Here is a 20,294-nt window from a genome sequence, read left to right on the forward strand (position 1 = left end):
AATTATATTACATAACATCCATTACCCACTCAGTGTTGTTCGCCTATTTCTATTTTATCTGCTATTCTTTCGGGAGCCAGGCGATCAGACACAATAGAGCAACCGTGCGGCCGACAATGTTAAGATGATTTACGTAAAAAACTAGAGCAGTTTAAGAATTTAACAGATTTACGATGAGAATGTTAAAAACAAACGAATTCGCGCTTTCGACTTCCTTCATTTGATGGCGTTAAATTTAATATCAACAGATTACCGGTCGATGTACATATACCTATATTTTTACATTGATCAATGTTAGCGTATGAGGTACCATATAGACCCCGCTGAACCCAGCTATCAATTTATTCAACGTGAAAAATGGTTGTTAGATTAAGTCATAATACGAGTTTTAACACATGGGTAGATAGATTATTTAAATACCAAAACAAATAATGTTTTAATTGAGTATCTTCAACTTTATTCGTTTCATAACGTGTTGAATTGAGGTAAGTAGGTAACTTTTAGGCTGATATGAAAAATTAATTCCTATTAGCTTTCGCTGATCCAAGTCCAACAAATTTTCATAAATTAAATGCATAAAAATTAATTAATTAATCATGTAGAAGTATTATTATCTCATTCGTTGTGCAATGTTAGAAAAATTGAAAAGTTTAAGTACACAATTAACAACCTAATAAATTAGAACTGGGGAAAACAGCTTGTCAAAGAAACATCAAATTTGTCTATATGTAAAAATAAAGTTTCTCTCCGTAGGTGCAACCAATCAGCTCGAACTAAGCTTAAATTTCACTCACTGAAAAATCGTGTCACTCATCGCTTCAGAACCAAATTTGAACAGCCAAAGTTGATTTTACACTTTTTTTAGACGTTTTTAAAAATGGCAGAAATAACCCATCGGTATCGGTACATTGATCTCTTACAAACACAGTACTCAAATCTTGAGATGAAAGCCTCAAAATCGGTTCATGAAATTGGGAGTCGATCAGGGCAAACATGAATTGTGAATCCGAAAAGCTGTTTGTAAATTAGGAATCCCTCGTGAGTAGGTACAACAAAATAACGATAAATAAAATGGACAAATAAACGAATGCCACTAATGGACGCCCGCCCGCTTCTAGATTAAGGAAGTTTTTGTTGTACAGCACTTACTCGGATCATTTCAACAAAGTTAATGGATAGGAAGATTTCAACTCAATTAGATACCCAGACGCTCTAGTCAGTAGCAATTTCAAAGATCGCGACAGGTGGTAAATGTTACTCGATTATGATGTTTTTATTGAGCCATTTCATCGATGATAGGTGTGAATTATTACATCTAAATTTCAAAACATCATCTAGCAATTTTTCGACCAACGTAATCCTTTGATATTTTAACTGATGACCGAAGCACCATTAATTTTTCAGCGTTTCATTTTGAGAAAAACATGCTTTAGATCGAGTTTAAAATGTGTATTATGGTGCAAGATTGTGCCTATGTTTACAGGCAACGTAATTTAAAAATATCTTACCTTCGTGGAAAACGATGAAACCATGCATTGAAGTGACAGCAATATGTAAAATGCACCTGAAATCAACAATATTTCACAATTAGTCAATACGAAAATAGTACAGGTAAGGTAGGTAAGTATTTATGTATTTCGAAAGGGAAAGAATTAAAAATAAATTCAAACAATATCAAAGCCATGAAAAAAGAAAGTAGGTAAATTGACTGAAATATCCCCATCAAAGTTGTTTTATAGGCTAAAAGGGAAACTCCCTAATAATTTTTTAAAATGCGAAGGAATGCATAATTATTGATCACTACTTTACTGTCGTACCAGTAACCTGACGGTCTCAACTTCCTCCTTTTACAAAAAAAAAAACTCAATCGCTTTAATCGAGTATTATCTAGATGGACGTAGGTAGGTATGTTCAAAATTTTTTCATGCTCAACTTGAAATAAATTCATCCCAAAAAACCTTGATTCAGTGTGAAAATAGATATTGTTCAAAGGGCAGTACAGGTAGCCTAATCAAAGGCGCGTGGGTGTACAATACTGATAATATTGTGTTCTCGTACACAGGTAGGACAGACACATGTAAAAGTGACGACAAAAAGACGTGGTGAAATTCAATTTGAAATCAGTCGTGCAAAGACGACCGACGAAAAATGGCATTGTTGAAGACGCGAAATACACGATAAACTTAATTATTCACACAAAATTATCAAGTTCAATAATTTAGTCACACATGTATTCCCAAACGAAGTCAAATCAACTCAACTGTGACAAAATACTGCACACGTAAATAATATAGGTACCTAATAAATTATATGAAAAAGTAAATTTATTTACGAATAAAAAACGTGACTTCCAAAGTACTCAACTACATATTCTCATTTATCACATTTCAAGTGGATCACATCACACATTGAACGTTTTGCACCTGCATATCGATGAACTATACATGCAGACAGGTAAAAGTGCATAAATTTAAAATTATAGGTAGCACCATTTCATCGTAATATCAAAGCATGATCGATTTTGATACGTAGGTACTAGGTACATTCATCAAGGGACAAGGATATTTAAGAAATATAGATAATGGTACTTAATTTTTGTGTTAAAATTAAAAACTAATTGAGTAATTGCAGTAGATGAAGAGAAGATTGTCAATTTGATTGATTATTTATCGAATCTTAGTGATTCAATTAAATTAAAAAAAGAAAGGTAACGTTTTCTGCAATAAGTATGTTGTACTTTTTACGTCTCATAGAAAAAATAGCTCAATTTCTCAACATTAGATACACAATTTTGTGAACCCCTGAATTTTTTAAAAATTCAGACGAATTTGAAATTAATTTGAGAGACATCTGACCTTTTGTAAGTATAATTTCAAAATTTTTATAAAACAAGCATAATAAAATATCTGAAACTCCTCAGCCCTCTCAAACGCACAAGTTCAGAAATCGCTGGGTAAGTACATCTCCAATGCCAGAGCCACAACGAACGGCTTGAAAAAGGAAGCTCTTCCTCAGAAAATTGAAGAAAAAATATAGTTTTTTGTACAAAAACCGGGTAATTTAAAATCGATAAGATTGCAATTTCAGTCAAAAAGTTTTAAAGTGCGTTAGGAAATTTCAATTTAACAAGAAAAAGAAAGAGAGATCTCAATAGAACATTTTAGATCACTCCACATTGCTAATTTCGAGAACTGAATTTAATTTTTTAAATTTTGGCTAGATAATAGGTATACGTGTTCAGCTTGTGTTTGCGAAAAATACGTAATTGATCAAGTTGAAGAATAAAAAGCTTATTAGAGATTTTCCGTTTCAAAAAAATTTTTAAAAGAGCATATACCTAGACTTTTAAGTAAAATTTATGAAAATTTGTTTTAAAAAGTTCAATTTCAGGAATATATGTATTTTGCACAGCATTGATGTACGGAAGAAATTACGAGGATTATGTCTTGTATTCATAGCTTCAGGACAGCTCTCAATTGCTGCTAAATTTTTTTAAAATCACAAATCGATCGAAAAAATCGGTACTGATATAGATTTGATTTGAACAAAGCAAGACCACATTTTGGATAGTTTTGCTCAATAAAATCAATTAAAATGGTTCCTAAAAACGGTTAATCCGAGTTCGATGATGAATCTTATTAAAGTTCTTTTTATGAAATTTTTCAAAAATTAGAAAATTCATTATTCATTATTTATCAATCGATGCTACAGAACGATTTTCAATTTGTAAAATCGGAATCGAAATGTAAACTACATTTCGGCTTTTAATTTCAATTAGACCCAATTTTGATTTTTTTTATGAAAAAAAAAATACTAATTATCAACCTAGACTAAGTCTCATATTATGAGTATTCAAAAATTTGCTAACAATCGAGAAATTAAATTCAACACAATTGATGATAGGAGGTACATGGATGCAAAGTTGAAATTGATAGCTCGTTGGTGAGAAATCCTTTGTCTTAAACCACTATTTTTTATTTTAACTAAAACGAAGAACCTTCACTACTTCAATATTATAGCTGGTCAATTCCGATCAAACTGAAAGACAATCTAAAAGAGCATATCCCAGAATTAAATTTTGAACTGCACAAATTGATTTTTAGATTTTTGGAGAATTTACCATTTTTTTTTCTCACAAAAATAGGAAATAAATTTTGAGACGAGAATTTCATGATAAAATAATGAAAAGTAATAGTACATACTTATGTTATTTCCTCTCATCTTTTTCTCCCCTTCCTATCGCTCTTTCATAACAAGAACGTCGTCAGCCAGAGCCCTGATCACCATATTCAGCACCAGAAGGGGTTTCAGCACCAACAATTTCTTCAAATGATACCTTTTTTTTGAGAGTGAAAAACTCTGCCTTCATAATTTATATAGGTACTTGCCTCGTTAGATGGTGCAAGAATAGGAAAAAACGGAAAAAGAGCAATGAATGGAAAAAATATATGTACTTTTGCAACCATAGTTTCGCTATTGCTGCTCTTAAAGTGCATAAAAAAAGTAAATTATGACATTTCCTAAACAGGTAAGTATGTACTACCATTAATTTAGATTTCGCCATTTCTTTTTTACATATGTACCTAAACCTATACACCAAATAAACACTTTATTTTTCTTCGTGTTTATGTACCTACATGGATACTTAGCCGGCAACGTTGCGTATGTAGGCCTATATGGAAAACAAATGTCACATTTCAAGAGGCAAGTGAAATATACTATGCATGAGGAAATAAACAGCTAAAGTGACTCATAATCATAAAGATTGATTCTATGTGAAAAGAAAACGTCCTGACAAAACACACGACCAGAATATATGTACCTAAAACTAATACCTACATTCTACATCTCTCCAAGAATGCAAAATCGCATAAATGCGATTGTTAATGTGTGACATGCATCAACAAAAACGTTAATATTGCTCACATTTACATTTATATTCGCACCTATGTAAGCTAGAATTGCCGAATTACAAAGTACATACAAACAGTAGGCATGCTTATTGAATGTGTCAAAAACGCAAAGAAAGAAATGTCACAGGTAATTTGCCATTAATCTTATTTCACGCGGTAATTATTCATCAAAAGGAGCGCGATGCAGCGAATTGATGAAATTAAAACATTCGAAAGAATAATAATGACGAAGAAAGCATCGCAGGTGTCTGCTATACACCTAATGATTTATTCCATCGAGAACAATACGAGATGCAGAAGTTAAGATGGTAGCGTAATAACTAGACTTATACCAACACTTGAAATTAACCTTGAAAAAGTGACAAATTGATTTTAATTATGGCATTGCGGTTAAACATCTGATAACGAGTTCATTGTGTTCTTATTCTTATAAACAAGATGTTAATCGTTGATTCTCATCTTTAAATAGGAATGTGTCTTGTAGTACCTGATACCGCAGATAATCTTATCATGCAATAGCAAACAAACTAATTAGGTGAGTACGATACGATGAAACATGGGACAGATACCTATCGATCGTAAGTCGTAACGGTATCTAAGTAAATATTTTAATCAAAATCTCACACTACGTGATAGGTAGAAAATCGCTTCAATTGTTTGAAAAATATCCAGCTAATAAAATAATCCAGTGTAAAGAGATAACATGTGATCGAGAGATGTCACAACGAAAGTGTACCTATATGTAGTAAGCACCTAATGGAAGATAAGGCTAAATTATATTCGTGAATCAAAAAAAACATCAAACGCCAACGGTAGCAGGTAACCACGAGTATAATAAGTGAAAGAATACGCGGATTTCTTCTCTCGTTAACGACCGATAAGTGCCTGCCTAGTGCCTACCGTAATGAAATACGTACTCCGGGTGTCAGTTAAATCGCAAGTGTAACATTGTAAGGCTACAATAACGGAAGGCGTTGTGAATTATGATTATTCGCGCTATAATTTAATAATCGTTTGAAAATTTTCATATTTGTACATCGATGAGCATAGTTGGAATGGCTATATAGTAATTCGTTGAAAGCAAACATACCAAATAGTTTGATAGGTACCTATTCACATTTCACTTAGTTTTCATTTGTTGGAAAATTGCCTTAAAATGAAAAATTATTTGAGCAATGTATCTAATATAATTTTGTTAAAATATGTCATCATTAAAATTGAATTCTCCTTTTTTTTTTTTTTGAAAATTAAGAAATCCAAAATCATTGCATAAAAATCAGAGTAAATAGGTAAAATGATTTTTAAAGTGAGATTTTTATAATTATGCAGATAAAAAAGTGCAGATACCTGCCGATAATTTTCTGAATGAAAAATTCTCATCACTTGATGATTTTTTGAGAAAAATTCTTGACTTTTTTTTGTGCTTTCACCTGAAATTTTATTTGACTAACAAGCACTGCCTTCAAGAGAAAACATCGTTAAAAATTTACCAAAAAGGGAAAAATGCGTGGGTATGGGTACCTACTTATTACAAGCTGAAATCTTGTTTTTCACATTTGCCCATGTTTTATAAAAATGGATGACTGATGTAAACAATAAACCTAACACAGCACACGAAAAACTGAAAATATTTATTCAAGAAATTTTTAAAAAACCAATAGGTAGGTATAGATATTATAACGTAACGTTTTTTTTCAATTCAAAATTTCTCATCATATTGATCTAACAAGGAAACGTTTTCAACTTTTCTCCTCCAGTAGATCTGGAAGGCTCATTAAATTAAAGAGCATGTCATGTCACCCGTATCTCAAATTCGAAATATGAGCAGCAAAATTGATTTTTTAATTTTATTTGGCTCATTGAAACAGCATGTTACTCAGATCTTAGAACCACCACCAAAGTAGGCAGATTTTTCGATTTTGAAGAATTTTTGAAAATGTAGGAAACAGCCTACCTATGGTAGGTACTAGGTACCTATATTAATTTTCTACAAAAAGAGTAAATATTGGGATAAAAAGCTGAAACCGAGTTTATATACCACAGTTGACCTGCGATTCCATTTCGAGCAATTTTGAACTATTCTGGAGCCTCCAGCAAAAATTGACTTTTTCCCCAGCAATTTCAAATTGCTCCAGGTGTTGCAATCAACTTAGGCAGCTGAAAATTTAACGCCGTCATAAATTCGACATTTCTAATCGATTAGGTAAAATGAATCGCAAATGCAAGAAGACGAGTTGAAAAGTATATTTTTTACAAGTTAAAAAACTCTCAAATTAGAAAAAAAAATCCAAAATCGTCAGTTTTTGTGACAAATTACTCACTACTTTCTTTACCTCCTATAAAATCAACTTCTCGAATAGATTATTGCCATTTTCGCGCTGATCAGAAGCCTCCAATAAAAATCAACTTTTCTCGAGCGATTTCAAATCATCTCTGTCAGTTTCTGTAGCAAATTATCTATAGGTACACAAAATATTTTCTTCGTCCTAAAATTGACTATTGAGATCGGTCCAGGATATCAAACTTATGACCAGAGCAAATTTTCGACCGCCGAAGTTGATTAGAACGCCTTCTGAAGTGATTTAGATCGCTGAAGAAAAATTCAGCACGAAAATAGTGACAATCTACTCGGGAGGTCAATTTTATGACATAGAAAAAGTTTCGAGAAATTTGAAGCAGAAGCTGACGATTTTGGAATTTTTCTAAAATTTGAGATTTTTTAAGCTTATAAAACAATTATAACTGCATTAATCGATTCGGAAAGACGAATTTATGACGTGGCAAACTGCTAAATTTTCAGCACCCAATGTAAATGTTGATTACAGCACGATGTAAAAAAGTTGCGACGCACTGGACCCGCCGGAAGGAAACCCATACTTCTGTTGGACGCTGCAGATTTGCTTGAAAGTGATTTTTCAGCGAATAGAACAACATTGCTAAAAATGTGAAAGGTTTAATATTGACCGACCACCTTGCATACTGTATAGTACTTCTACTATACGAGGTAGTAATCTAGTAGGTAGTTAGTAGTTACTAGTTAGGCAGGTAATCTAAGCACTTTACATTGAGGGTTCAATCGATTACCTATTAGACATCGGAAACGTCAAATACTCATCAATTCTAATTCAAATATCTAATGAGTTCCGATGATATAATAAAATAGTAATTAAGATTCGCTCATTAAATGAATCACCGGTCAATTCCTTTCCTTTATACGCGAGAAATTTAACCACTTCGACACCTCTATTTGTGTGCTATAAATTATTCTATTCGTAGATGCCAATCACCTTTTTCTTATGGTATATGTACTTACACCTAGCTATAAGCTGTATAGGATACATATAGATGTATACCTTTAAGGTGTTTCAAGTTTCAATACGCGAAAAAACCACAGGTCAACCGATGTCATGATCGTTGAGACCTCTTCGTAATGGTTATTCGATTGTAGTAATTATTTTTTCAGAATAATACAGCTGAGACTATAGGTATATATTGTTATTGTAAAATTACATTTTTAACCATCGTGATTTTTCAAATAACGTGTAGATAATTCGATTTTCTTGTACAGCCGATCATTAAATAAAAAAATAAAAACAGTTTTGTTTTATTGATAACCCAAAAAGGTATTCTACTTTCTTCTCGAGTGTAAGAAAAATTCCACTATAAAGACGTGTAATCATTTAAATCATTTCGCGAATTTACTTAATGGTGAGGCTTTTCGCGTAACGCATTAAAATTAAGTTACAAGGATTTAAAAAAAAAATACATGCAATTATATCCACGTATATGGATACCTACGTATATGGTACGTAGATACAATATTGTTCATAAATGATAAACGCTTCTTCCTGTATGTGGTACTTGACATAAGTATCTTTACGAGTACGATCAAAAGGGCGAAATCACTACACCCACAAAAATGAAAATTCTCTACCTCTACCTCCGAAATGAAATTAAAAACTTGCATAGGTATACCTATGTATGTACTGTACTATGTAGTTGCATAACATTATCCAAATAATACCACCTTTCGTGAAAAAATCGCGTACGCATCCTGACAATGAGTACGAGAAAGTTACAGAATATTGATTTGAATAACACCGATACATTGTTTTGAAGAGGTTTCGATGATTGAAAATAATTATACATTTGGTTTTATTTATCTTTATGTGTAAATTAGATAGGTAAAATTGATACGACACCGTAAATAAAAGATTATTGAAAAATTACGAATTAATATTCCACCGAGGAATAATTATTACGCGAGATTCCGTGAAAGTAATTCATCGCCCATCTTTCATCTGAATACCATATCCATATTCGTCGAATCATACAAGACTAATTGTCGTTGAATTAAATTCACGTGCATCGGAATTAATTCGAAAATGCACACTCGAGTTGTAAAAAAAAAATGCACCCGGAAGAACGATTGTCAGATCGCTAGAAATTATTAGGTAGGTAGGTATTATTTGTATGTATATGCCGAAGAAGAAGAGACGATACGATTCGTAGGTTATCGAGAAACTATATCGTAAGAGTTAAAGTTTACATCGTGATGTATAATTACGAATATGAATAATACTTACATTTTATTTTAAATTAACTCCAACACAAAACGACATAGATAGGTAACTATAAGTTTTCAGAGAATGCAACGATGAACGGATGAACAATACCGGTTTACTGCTCGGTCGCGGTTCATCGTTTAGATATTGTCATTTCTATTAATCCCTTTGAGTAATCATTATAGGTAACCGAGGACCGATTACCGATCGTAAAAGAACGCGAGATCATCTCACCGAAATTATGAGTCAGTATTCGCCCAAGTATAATTGCACAACAGATACAAAGTGTCCTACTTTGGTTAGAAAATGTTGATGGGTGGTACAATAAAAACCTGCGGATAGATTCTTGCAAAAAATCAATTCAACATGCAATAGCATTTTGATGCTTTTTTTTCAAAAGCTGATCGAGAATAGCCACATAAAATTACACGCGTGCCTATCTGCCTCTTAAAATAATATGTGATAAAAATTCAAGTCTTTCTCAGCTCATTTTTCAACAAAATTTTCATTCACCATTGCGCTCAGAGTGCGAGATTTAGATAGGTACCTAAATTTGTGTAAGTATCTACGAGCAAACTTTGCGAGCAATCTAGCATGTGGCCTGTATTCGAAATTAATAAGGCTAACTGGCTAGGTAGGATAATTTTTTAGAGAAACAACGACGAGAATATTTTCATCAACTACCTGCATAATTTTTACACGAAGGAAAATTCAAATGCACCAAAGACTCACTCATAAGATCACTAAAAATTGTATATCTATATCGTCTAGATCGAAAATACGAAACAGAAAATGTTGCGATCTGCTACCAAAATTTTTGATAATAATTCTAAATGAACATCCAAAATGAAGCAAAAATGGCATAAATGTTGAAAAATCAACAACGAGTTCTGGATAACGTCATTTTTTTTGGTCTCACTCCAACTGTTGTATGTAGATATTCAGATAGGTACGTACAATTTTCAAGTAAATTATAATTTGTGTATAAGAATTATGAAAAACGCAAGACTTATCTTTCAATTTCTTTGAGCAATATCTTTTGCTTTTTCAACCATGTAATAATATATACAATCACCAATCTAGAAATCACAGGACCTCTGAAGTAGAGATCATTTTTGAACTAGAAATTTATAAGGAGTATTATACCCAGTTTGGTTATTAAAAAGAAGCTGGCACATTATTCGATGAAATCTCTCATTTTTAAATGAACCTTTTGCGAAAATGCATGAATTCTTCTAATATGGGAAGATTTTAAATTGCTTTTTTGGTTTATATCTTTGGTATTTTCCATTCCACCACCCCCTCTTCAAATAATTTCATTCTAACAGGGTACCTTCATAAATAACCTATCTACACTAGATTTTCAGTATTATCAGAAATATCATTTTTTAAATTTATTGCAGGATTTGATTTCAACTCCTCACCCCCCCCCCCACCTCAAAAAAAACAAATTAAACAAAATAATCCATATACCTACACATATGTATTCTACTTTTGCCTAATTTCTCACGTTTTCGGGTTGAAAAACTGAAATTTTGCCTCAGCGCAAGAAAATTCAAGAGATTCCTCTTAATTTCTCATACCAACTTTTTTTCATTTTCTCGCGGTGAGAACAAATTGTCAGATTAATAATCCCTAATTATATGTATGCAAACAAATTGTTTAATTAAATCTTATTCATCAATGCTAAAACAAGAGAAAAATTTATACAAAATTAAGCCATCAAAATGCTAACGAAAAATTCAATACTCACAAGATGAAGAACAATCCTTTATAATAAATTCAGTGTCAATAGCTATTCACATTACCACGAGAATATAATATTATGTATACCTATACCTAATACCTATCTACATTTGAAGATTTTTTTCAATTTTATCAGTCAGAGTAATCAGTTTGTAAATAGTGGTATAGTAGCTATACGAAGATAGGTAGGTAATAGGTATACCCAATGTGATTCTACATTCGTGAAAAAAAATCGTCAAAATAAATATGTCCCAGCATTGATGAAAAGATAACATTATGAAAATGTATAGGTATATATAAGTATAGAAATCGTACGAATATCTAATTGATGGCATTATTTTCATTACTGAAAAATTTACAATTCGAGATCTTATAAAAATAATAATACAGGTAGGTAATAGATATAGGTAAATGTAATACTCACTAAACACCGCAGCTGAGCATCTACTTCTGTAGCACCTAACAACCATTGTATCTACATCTGGTATAATTTATTCTTGGGCGCCTAGAAAAACAAATTTTACACCAATTAGAAATTAACTGATGAGAATTTTTTAATATCACATGTATGGATAGTCGAGTATTAGGTAAAACCTGACAAAAGAATTTAATTATATAATATTAATGTATAATTGATATCAGGTAGGTTACCATCGCCATGGATTATAGTACTATACATGATGAGATAATCGTGGAAACTTGGAGAAAAAATTCGTAGATGTGGGTACTTTACTGAATCAACTTGATAAGTGACATTTTTGAAGAAAAAATAATCGTCGATGTGATAGTATGAGAAAGTAAAGTATGTACCTACGTAATATTAATTAATTAAATCGACCTCTCCAAGATTGAAGATTGAGTACGACATTGAGAAATAAATAATTTACCTACCTATTCGTGATATTCGCAAATTATCAGATTCATTAGCCAACGTGATAAAAATCCGCGTTAATTCTATTTCATTAAAATAGATACTATTTTATTAGTAAGTTGGAGTGATTAGTTAGCACGAGAGACGATATGAAATTCGAATGAATGAAAAGTAAAAGAGAAGGCAGGCTGCAGAAAAGATGCGATGAATTTATGAAAAGCGAAAACTTGCGCATATATTTACGCACGGTAGCAATTTATATAATTTCGCCATTTTTATCTCATTAATAAAATACATCGAAACCAATACCTTTGGTAATTTATTCGATTATAATTTTAAATTTTACGCGGATTCGATACGGCTAAATAGGCTATTTATGCCGACGTTCTACGTGAGCCACCTACACGTATTTCCTGTTTTCTCAACCCTAAATTGATATTCATTGCAGTTTACCTATACCTATCTCATCTTTCAATACCTACGTAAGTATGCAAAAAAGTCAACCCTTAATTTAATCAATCAAATTATGTATTAGGCCCTCAAATCACACACAAGTATGAAACCCAAGTCTAATTACGATCAGTACCATAGGTAAACAAAGGAAACGGAAAGAATTATGCAGTTGAACTGTTTCGAGCAATAATTTAAAAAAAGCTATTATGTTACAAGATGTTAAAGTTTTCAAGCGAAACAGATTGTCAGTGTGTTTACGCGAGGATGATACTCTCTTAATACTAATTTACATGTTCACTTTCTACGAATTACGTAAAACGTTTAAAACGAATTACTCCTAAGTTCAATATGTCGCGAACTTTCCCCATCACTACGTCGTCTCCCTCTTCTCACATTTCATTGCATGCCACACTACCTCAACATTACGATTTCAACAGATTTAGGTATTTAAATCATATTACAATAATTTAATTATCGAATATACCTACTTGAATTTTGAATAAGATACGCTATAGTGTGCTTCAAGTTCTCGTTACTTTATTTCCATTTTAAAAAATGCAACGAACGTACCCATACCTATGGATATTGTGATACAAACGCTAGGTAAACAATGAATTTTTGATGGCCACTACTCACTAGATGCTTGCGTAGGTTGGTAGTGTAATTGGTATCACGTTACATCAACACGCAGGTGCATCTCATTTGCATAGAAAATTGGCAGCGCCCATAAGAACGGTTTTTTGCAACTCACTATGATACAAGCTGACATAATAAATAAATTAGTTAACAGTTGGTGATTTAAATTTCGAGGACGTCATTGACACCTTTTTGCATAAAATGAATATTTTTGGCAGGATGATTAGTAAAAGTGATTCTTTTTGGGTGATCATTTTGAAATATTAACCTACATGCACTTTGTTTCAGAATATGAAGTTCGCAGGAGAGGTGAAAAAAGAGAAATGTCTTTATTAGGCGATTGATTCGTTATTCCAGAATTTTTATAAGAGTTTCGAAATATTTTTCATTCAACTTACGTAGATACTAATACTTTTCAAACATTTTTTTTGACAAACTTTTGTTTTTAGAATGAAAAATAATTACCTAATTTTACATAATTCGATTTTTGATGAATTTCTGAGGTAGAACATAGGTAGCTGCTATTCTTTTCAATTACAAGTCACCAGGAATAGAAGTCATACCTATTTATAAAAATTTAACAAACAATCGATTTCCGACTTTCATAGCATCTAATCCGCTCCTCCTCCAGCTAGAGTATGATGAAGGTAGAGACAGAAGTACATTCTTGAGGAACAAAATTCCTCGTTGAAGCAGGAGAGGTGGATAATTTACTTATGGATTGACCATAAGTTGTCTATGCGAACTAGAAAAACAAATAGATAATATCAATCTACTTATTGAACTCTCATCTTGTTTTCTTTCAATCAATGACTTTATTACCTACCAGTAATAAGTAAGAATTCCTCCTTCCTTGATTTCAAATGTCTCCACAACTCACACGTAAAAGATCAACGTTAGAATTATTGTTGAAAATTGGTTCATTAAAACTCGCATACTTACATGAAAGGACCAATTTTGATTTTTTTTAAAAAAAATCTTCATCTTTTAATTTGTATTTTCAGTTTTTTTTTTATTTTACAATATTTTTACAATACGAAAAATATGCAACTTGTCCAGTGGGACGACCCCTAGCTTTCCACAAGAAATTTATTGCTTGTGATAAAAAATTTGAAATCACAAAAATCAAGTTTTGAGAAAAAACAAAGAGTATTGCAGAAAACATGAAAAAGAATAAAATCGTAGAACATAGGTAAGTAATACAATTTTTCGCTTAAAATATTTTGAGCTAAATTTGGAAATTTTAATTTACATAGCTATCGGTTAATTTTTTTATAAACGATAAAAATTCAATTTTTGAAGGAAAGGGCAAACAAATAAATTTTTGCAATCGCTGCAAAAAAATCTATTAAATGGTGTGAGGGAGCGCGAAGTTATTTTCAACCCTCTATCGACCCATTGGCACCTGCCTGACCCTGCTTCAAAAGTTCTATTGTTTTACTGTACGAGTACAATGTAGGTATAGTCTACATGAACATCATGAGATGAAATACATTTTGTCTTTTCACATCTTTTTATCATTTTGTTGGAAGCAACCTTCGGAATAGCTGAAAGACTTCGTGTACATACCTGCACATAAACACGTATTTTGTTTCAATACAGAATGTTTGTAATCCAAAATTTGCATTTCTTTTCTAATTTTCAAGTCATCAGACAAGTTAAGGTCATGGACCTTGCCTTACACTGAGATAGTTAACACTCCCTATATAAATCCTCCGAGAAGAGATTTGACCAAATTCAATAGAGATTTTCATTTTGAGTTGAAAATCTTCCAGAAAAAATTTAATTGTGAAGGTACCTCTAGAAGGGAGATAAAGGACCTAAAAGAGATGACATTGGTATTTCCAAAAGAATCGTATTTTTTCGCTTTTTCCTCTGCCCAATCAGTTCTGGGGAAAATAGTCTGGTTCCACGAGATAGAACTTAAAATTCTGCGTCGACCTAGGCCACTGCCATCAAAATCAAAGACTACTCGTGTTTGCAGGGCTCTACTGAGCAGTACCATCGAATAATATTTTTTCTGAAACAGGGGTAACCAAATAAAGCACTGAGTGCTTTAACCAAAGGTAACATTTCGAAAACCGGCGACGCTAATTTTTTTATCATTATTGATAATTTTTCTTTTAAAATCGAGAAAAATACCTAACCAAAAAAGTTATCAAATTTTCTAGACTGTTTTCTAAAATATTCTCCAAATTTCAGAAACCAATTATAACTTTCGATGTTCTGGCATAATTGAGGAGCTTGGAATCAAAACTCACTTTTGACACCAAAAATCGATATGCGTTTTTTTGCGGATTCGGATACTTCTTCAATTTCTCTATCACCCTACAAAATCAATTTTTCCGAATTCGGCCTCAGGTCTTCACAATTTCGTGTTAAAAAGTGCCCTTGGAATCAAAACTCACTTTTGACAGTGACAATGGCAAAAGTGAGTTTTGACTCCAAGCCATAAAAAAACGTGTATTATGACAGTCTACAAAGCCAAAATAATTCAATTGCAACTTCGGAAGCATTTTTTGATAGTGAAATTAGCGAAAATGGTCGTTTTGAATTTGGAAGATATGCAACTGAGGAGGTAAAAAAGTGAAAGTACATACTATTAAGCGCTCAAAACATTTAAAGGTCTCTGGAGGCGGAACAAAATACTCTACAGAAAAATGAAGTCGAGGAAAATTGTAGAGAATTAAATTTCCAATCGACTTCCAATCGACATAATGTCGTTAGTTTTTTTCCAGGATGCTTAGTTTTCGATATATTTGCAAAAGAAAGTATAATTTTTGGAAAAATTCAGCGCTCAAAACTTTTAAAGCTCTCTGGAGGTGGAACGAAGCATTCTACGAAAAAATTAGGTCGAAGGAAATTGTAGAGAATTATATTTCCAATCGACACAATGTCGTTAGTTTTCTTCTAGGAGGCTTATTTTTCGATATATTTGCAAAAGAAAGTTAAATTACCCCACCTTGGAATCAAAACTCACTTTTGCCAAACTTGATAGCCATACCGCAACGATATGGCAAATTGAAAAAAAAAAGAATTCTCATGGAATCCTATTTAGTAGTCTTACTCAAGAGCTCGACACACTTTGCGGCGTTTTTTTCACCAACGCACTAGGCGAAATCAGTTATTGTCGATTTTCTCGAAACTTTGTCCGATATCAAAAGTGAGTTTTGATTCCAAGCTCCTCGTCATAATGCCTAATACAAGTATTTGAGGGAAAAAATAGTTCAACTCAAAGTGAAGGTAAGGGTCTCCACTGAATTTGGTCGAAATCCTCTACATAAAATACATAGATCACAAGCAAGCGAACAACCCTGCGAAAATATTACAACAGTCATGTAAATTCGCTAGATGGGTAATTTTTTTAAAAGATGATTTTCAAAAAAGCCCAGCACATCTCGCCTGCTTCCCTGAGTAGTAACTCGAGTAAGAAACTATAGCTAACACTTCAAAATTAATTCACGTTAGTTTCCCAATGAATTTCTCAGGAAATTCTCTACATCATTATATCGATTTATTTGGAATTTTACAGCAAGTTTGAACATCTAAATTGAAAAACTTTCACTTTCATTTGACATAATGAGTAGGTTATTATTTAACAGAACCAAACTACATAAGCACAAATCAGGTTCACAAATGGCAAAAATTAACGAATCGCTGATTCCAGCGTTGATTTTATTCAGCAACTGATACAATTTAAATTATCCATCAATCAGTATCACATACCTACTGGTTGATACACCAAAGGTGTACCGCGAACAAATAACTCTCATTTCATTTACGTATACCATCAAACCTCACGCTGCTTCTATATTAGACTACATTTCAGCTCTTACGTCTGAAAATATTGGCTCGAAGAAAAAAAACTACTTAACAACGAAACAAAACGATGACTGATTATTTAGTTCATCAATAAAGGTCAATAGTTCGATCTGACAATAAACAGTGATGATTGATGCTGAGTACTTCCATCTGAATCTGATTAAAAAGTTTCTAGCAGCATTGAGATTATGAAGCGTGATTAGAAAATTCTTAAGATGGTCAACGGCGCGGCCGGCTGTCGATTTTGTAACGATGAGGTGATTGATTTACTTGTTTTTATTATGTGTAAGTACCATCGATCTGTAATTGCTGTATGTATAGGCCTATTGATACATAATTTGTACCTATCTATCCTCTTGCTCAAGTTATGCCAAAATGTAAGATTATCCACCCAAAAAGTAAATATCTCTGCATTTAAACCGAAATCTTATTTTCGAGTACTTACCTAATAGTATGTAATAGCTATAAATTATTTCCGAGTCAATTAATCTTTTACCTACAAGTATGTAGATGAACATACATATAATGAAAAAGTGCAGGTTCATGTACAAGGAAATTAACAATTTTGAGAAAGTTGACTCAAAAATATACGACAATTTTTACCAAACTTTTTTATAATCACCCACTGAGATGGCATCGACAGAATCCCAGGTAACCAAAATAGAACATAAAAGCTAAAAATTAACTTGATACCTAATATGACAAATTAAAAACGAGTTCCGTTTTGATTAATGATGAAGATTATTTAAAGGATAAGAAGGGTTAGTATCCCAGTATCCGAAACATAAACGGACACGTTGATAAATACCCAGAACAAGTTTTAATATATTCATACAACTCAAATTATCCGCGAATCTGACTTAAAAATTATTACTCACGACTCGCACAAGGCGAACAATGCTGCTTAAAAAAAATCACGTGAGGGAATATACGAGATTATTAAACGTTTAGGTAACGCGAAAGGCAAGGCAGTCGTTATAAAGATGGTACGAATTCGGATGATAGGCTAGCCTATTTAAACTAAAATGACATTGCACATTGAGTTATCTGTTGAAAATTTTCAACTCACACTTTCGTATCCTTATTCGATGAAGCAAATGAACCTTCATGAGTACTCGCCATTATTTTATAATCGTGACTACTAACCAAGTTCAACATTTTTATTCCTAATAATATCAAGTCTCTCTCCTACGCCAACGATAACGTTCTGGTTCTCCGTGTTCATGAACTTCTGATACAATAAAGCGAAAGTACGTATAGATGCGTATGCAATAAAAATTTTACAACGGGCAATTTGTCGATAAAAAAAGAACCCAGTTTTTACAATTTTTAAATAGCGCCGAAGAAAGTTTTAAAATTTAATATGTAAAAAAAAATACCTATATTATATGTATGTACCTACCTACCTGCAGGTAGCCCAATTTTATACGAGTAAATTATTATGGTCAATTAAAAAAAATACTATGTAGGCTACTATATACTGAATCATAATTTTCGTGATGATTATGTGACAATTACACTTCCTATAGGATAAATTTTACACAGTGAGCTCGTATTTTACAAGTTTAAAACAATATTAGGTAGGTACATGCCCATGTCCGATTTTGTTCCGGTTTAATACTTAAAGGCTATTTTCGAAGCGTTTCGGACGTATTTTAATTGGTTGGTTTTTATAACAGGAAATTTCCTATAGGCAATACATATAAAAGTTTATTTCGTTTCCGTGTTTCAATAATTTAGATTTTCTATTAACGTGCACAAAAAAACCAATCACATTCACTCGCACAGTAACCTGAGTGTTAATAAACTTACCTATGGATAGAATACGAGAAGGTACTTTTAAACACCTCTAATTGAAAAACGAAATTGATTTTTAGAATTTGAATTTTTTATAATGATGAAACAGAAATCATTCCCTGAATCATTATAATATGACATATTATAAGTAATACATAAATACAAGTAGGTAGGTACCAGATATGTATAGGAGGTGGGTATTTACTGAACAAATATTTTTCATTTCATATCCATATGGGATATTTAGACTTATTTACTTCGCATCATTCATTTTCCAATGGTAAGAATGAACCCTACTTAATACGAATATTTTTTTCCATGAATTTTTGCTTTCTTAGCCGGTACCTACCAAAGCTGAGATAGAGAGGAGTCGAAGGAACTTCACCATCCCTCCATTTAAATACCTTATTCTTGGTCTTCTTTTAACATAAAAATAATGAATTTAAATAAAAGGATAACTCAGAACGTCAATGATCTGTAAATGTTGAAATTTGTTCAACGATTTCCTGAAAAATGTGCAATAACATTGTGTGTTAGGTACTGAATTTTTGGAAGCAGAATTTAAATTTGTAACTTTTCGTAAAAATCAATTTTCTTGACACATACCTCTGATGCCCCTTTCACTCTCCTTTCGATTAAAACAGAAGAAACGTTTACAATACTTATACTTAGGTACCACTACATCGAAAAACATTAGGCTGCATCCTACATCATGAAAAAAAGTCAGAGGATTTTGTCGAATTTCATAAAGACCTGCGTTTTGTATCTATTGATATATAAGTTACCATAAAAAACTTAGCTTCAAAGAAGATGTCTTTGAAAAGATCTTCTCTTAAAGAGAAGACATTTTTGATAGAAATGAGTTTTTTTTTGCTTCAATCCATGCAAGACCACATTTGGAGAAATTTATCCAACCTGCATTGACCTCGTCCATTGCCATCGAAATCCAATACCACTTCTAATTTTTTACATGGATGGTTGAAGGGAGCAAATAGCTTATTTTCTGTAATTTCGTGTTTTGAAAATATTTCCCACCCGAATATTACGTGTTCATTATCCAAAAGCATGAAAAGATATCATTTCTAAAAAAGTTTTTTTTTTTTTTAAAAGAATTTTTCTCAAATTAATTTTTGAAAGTTGAGAGTAAAAAATAAATATTGTTTCGCGGCAAGCAGTTTTTGGAGAGAAAGTTTCTCACACGAGATTTTTTTAAATGCAAAGTTTAATAGCTTTTCTTCAATGAAGTTTCCATTTTCTCTTCAAAAATGAAGTTTTCAGTTTTCTTTCCTCGAAAATTAAAAAGTAGGTAAGTAAGACGGTGTATTTCTTTATCAGCATTCAAAAATGAAGTTTTCATTTTTTTCCTCTTCAAAAATCTACATACGTTGCATCTTCTTTTCAAAATCAAGTTTACATTTTCTCTCCAAAAATAAAGTTTGCATGCTCTTTTCAAAACCTATATGAAATTTTCATTTTCTGTTCAAAAATGAA

The 20,294-nt window shown here is 32.1% G+C and overlaps 1 protein-coding gene across 1 annotated transcript in view; it reads right to left on the reverse strand.

The window, feature by feature from the left end:
* Positions 1-20,294, reverse strand: part of LOC135839364 (uncharacterized) — a 49,000-nt gene that overhangs the window by 10,682 nt on the left and 18,024 nt on the right. Inside the window, exons 2-3 of the mRNA XM_065355356.1 lie at positions 11,649-11,729; positions 1,509-1,564 (exon numbers count right to left, since the gene is read on the reverse strand). Coding sequence (XP_065211428.1) covers positions 1,509-1,564; positions 11,649-11,694 — 102 coding nt within the window. The 5' untranslated portion in view covers positions 11,695-11,729. The remainder of the gene's footprint in view (positions 1-1,508; positions 1,565-11,648; positions 11,730-20,294) is intronic.

This window comes from Planococcus citri, chromosome 3 (genome assembly GCF_950023065.1).
Source record: "Planococcus citri chromosome 3, ihPlaCitr1.1, whole genome shotgun sequence".
NCBI lineage: Eukaryota > Metazoa > Arthropoda > Insecta > Hemiptera > Pseudococcidae > Planococcus > Planococcus citri.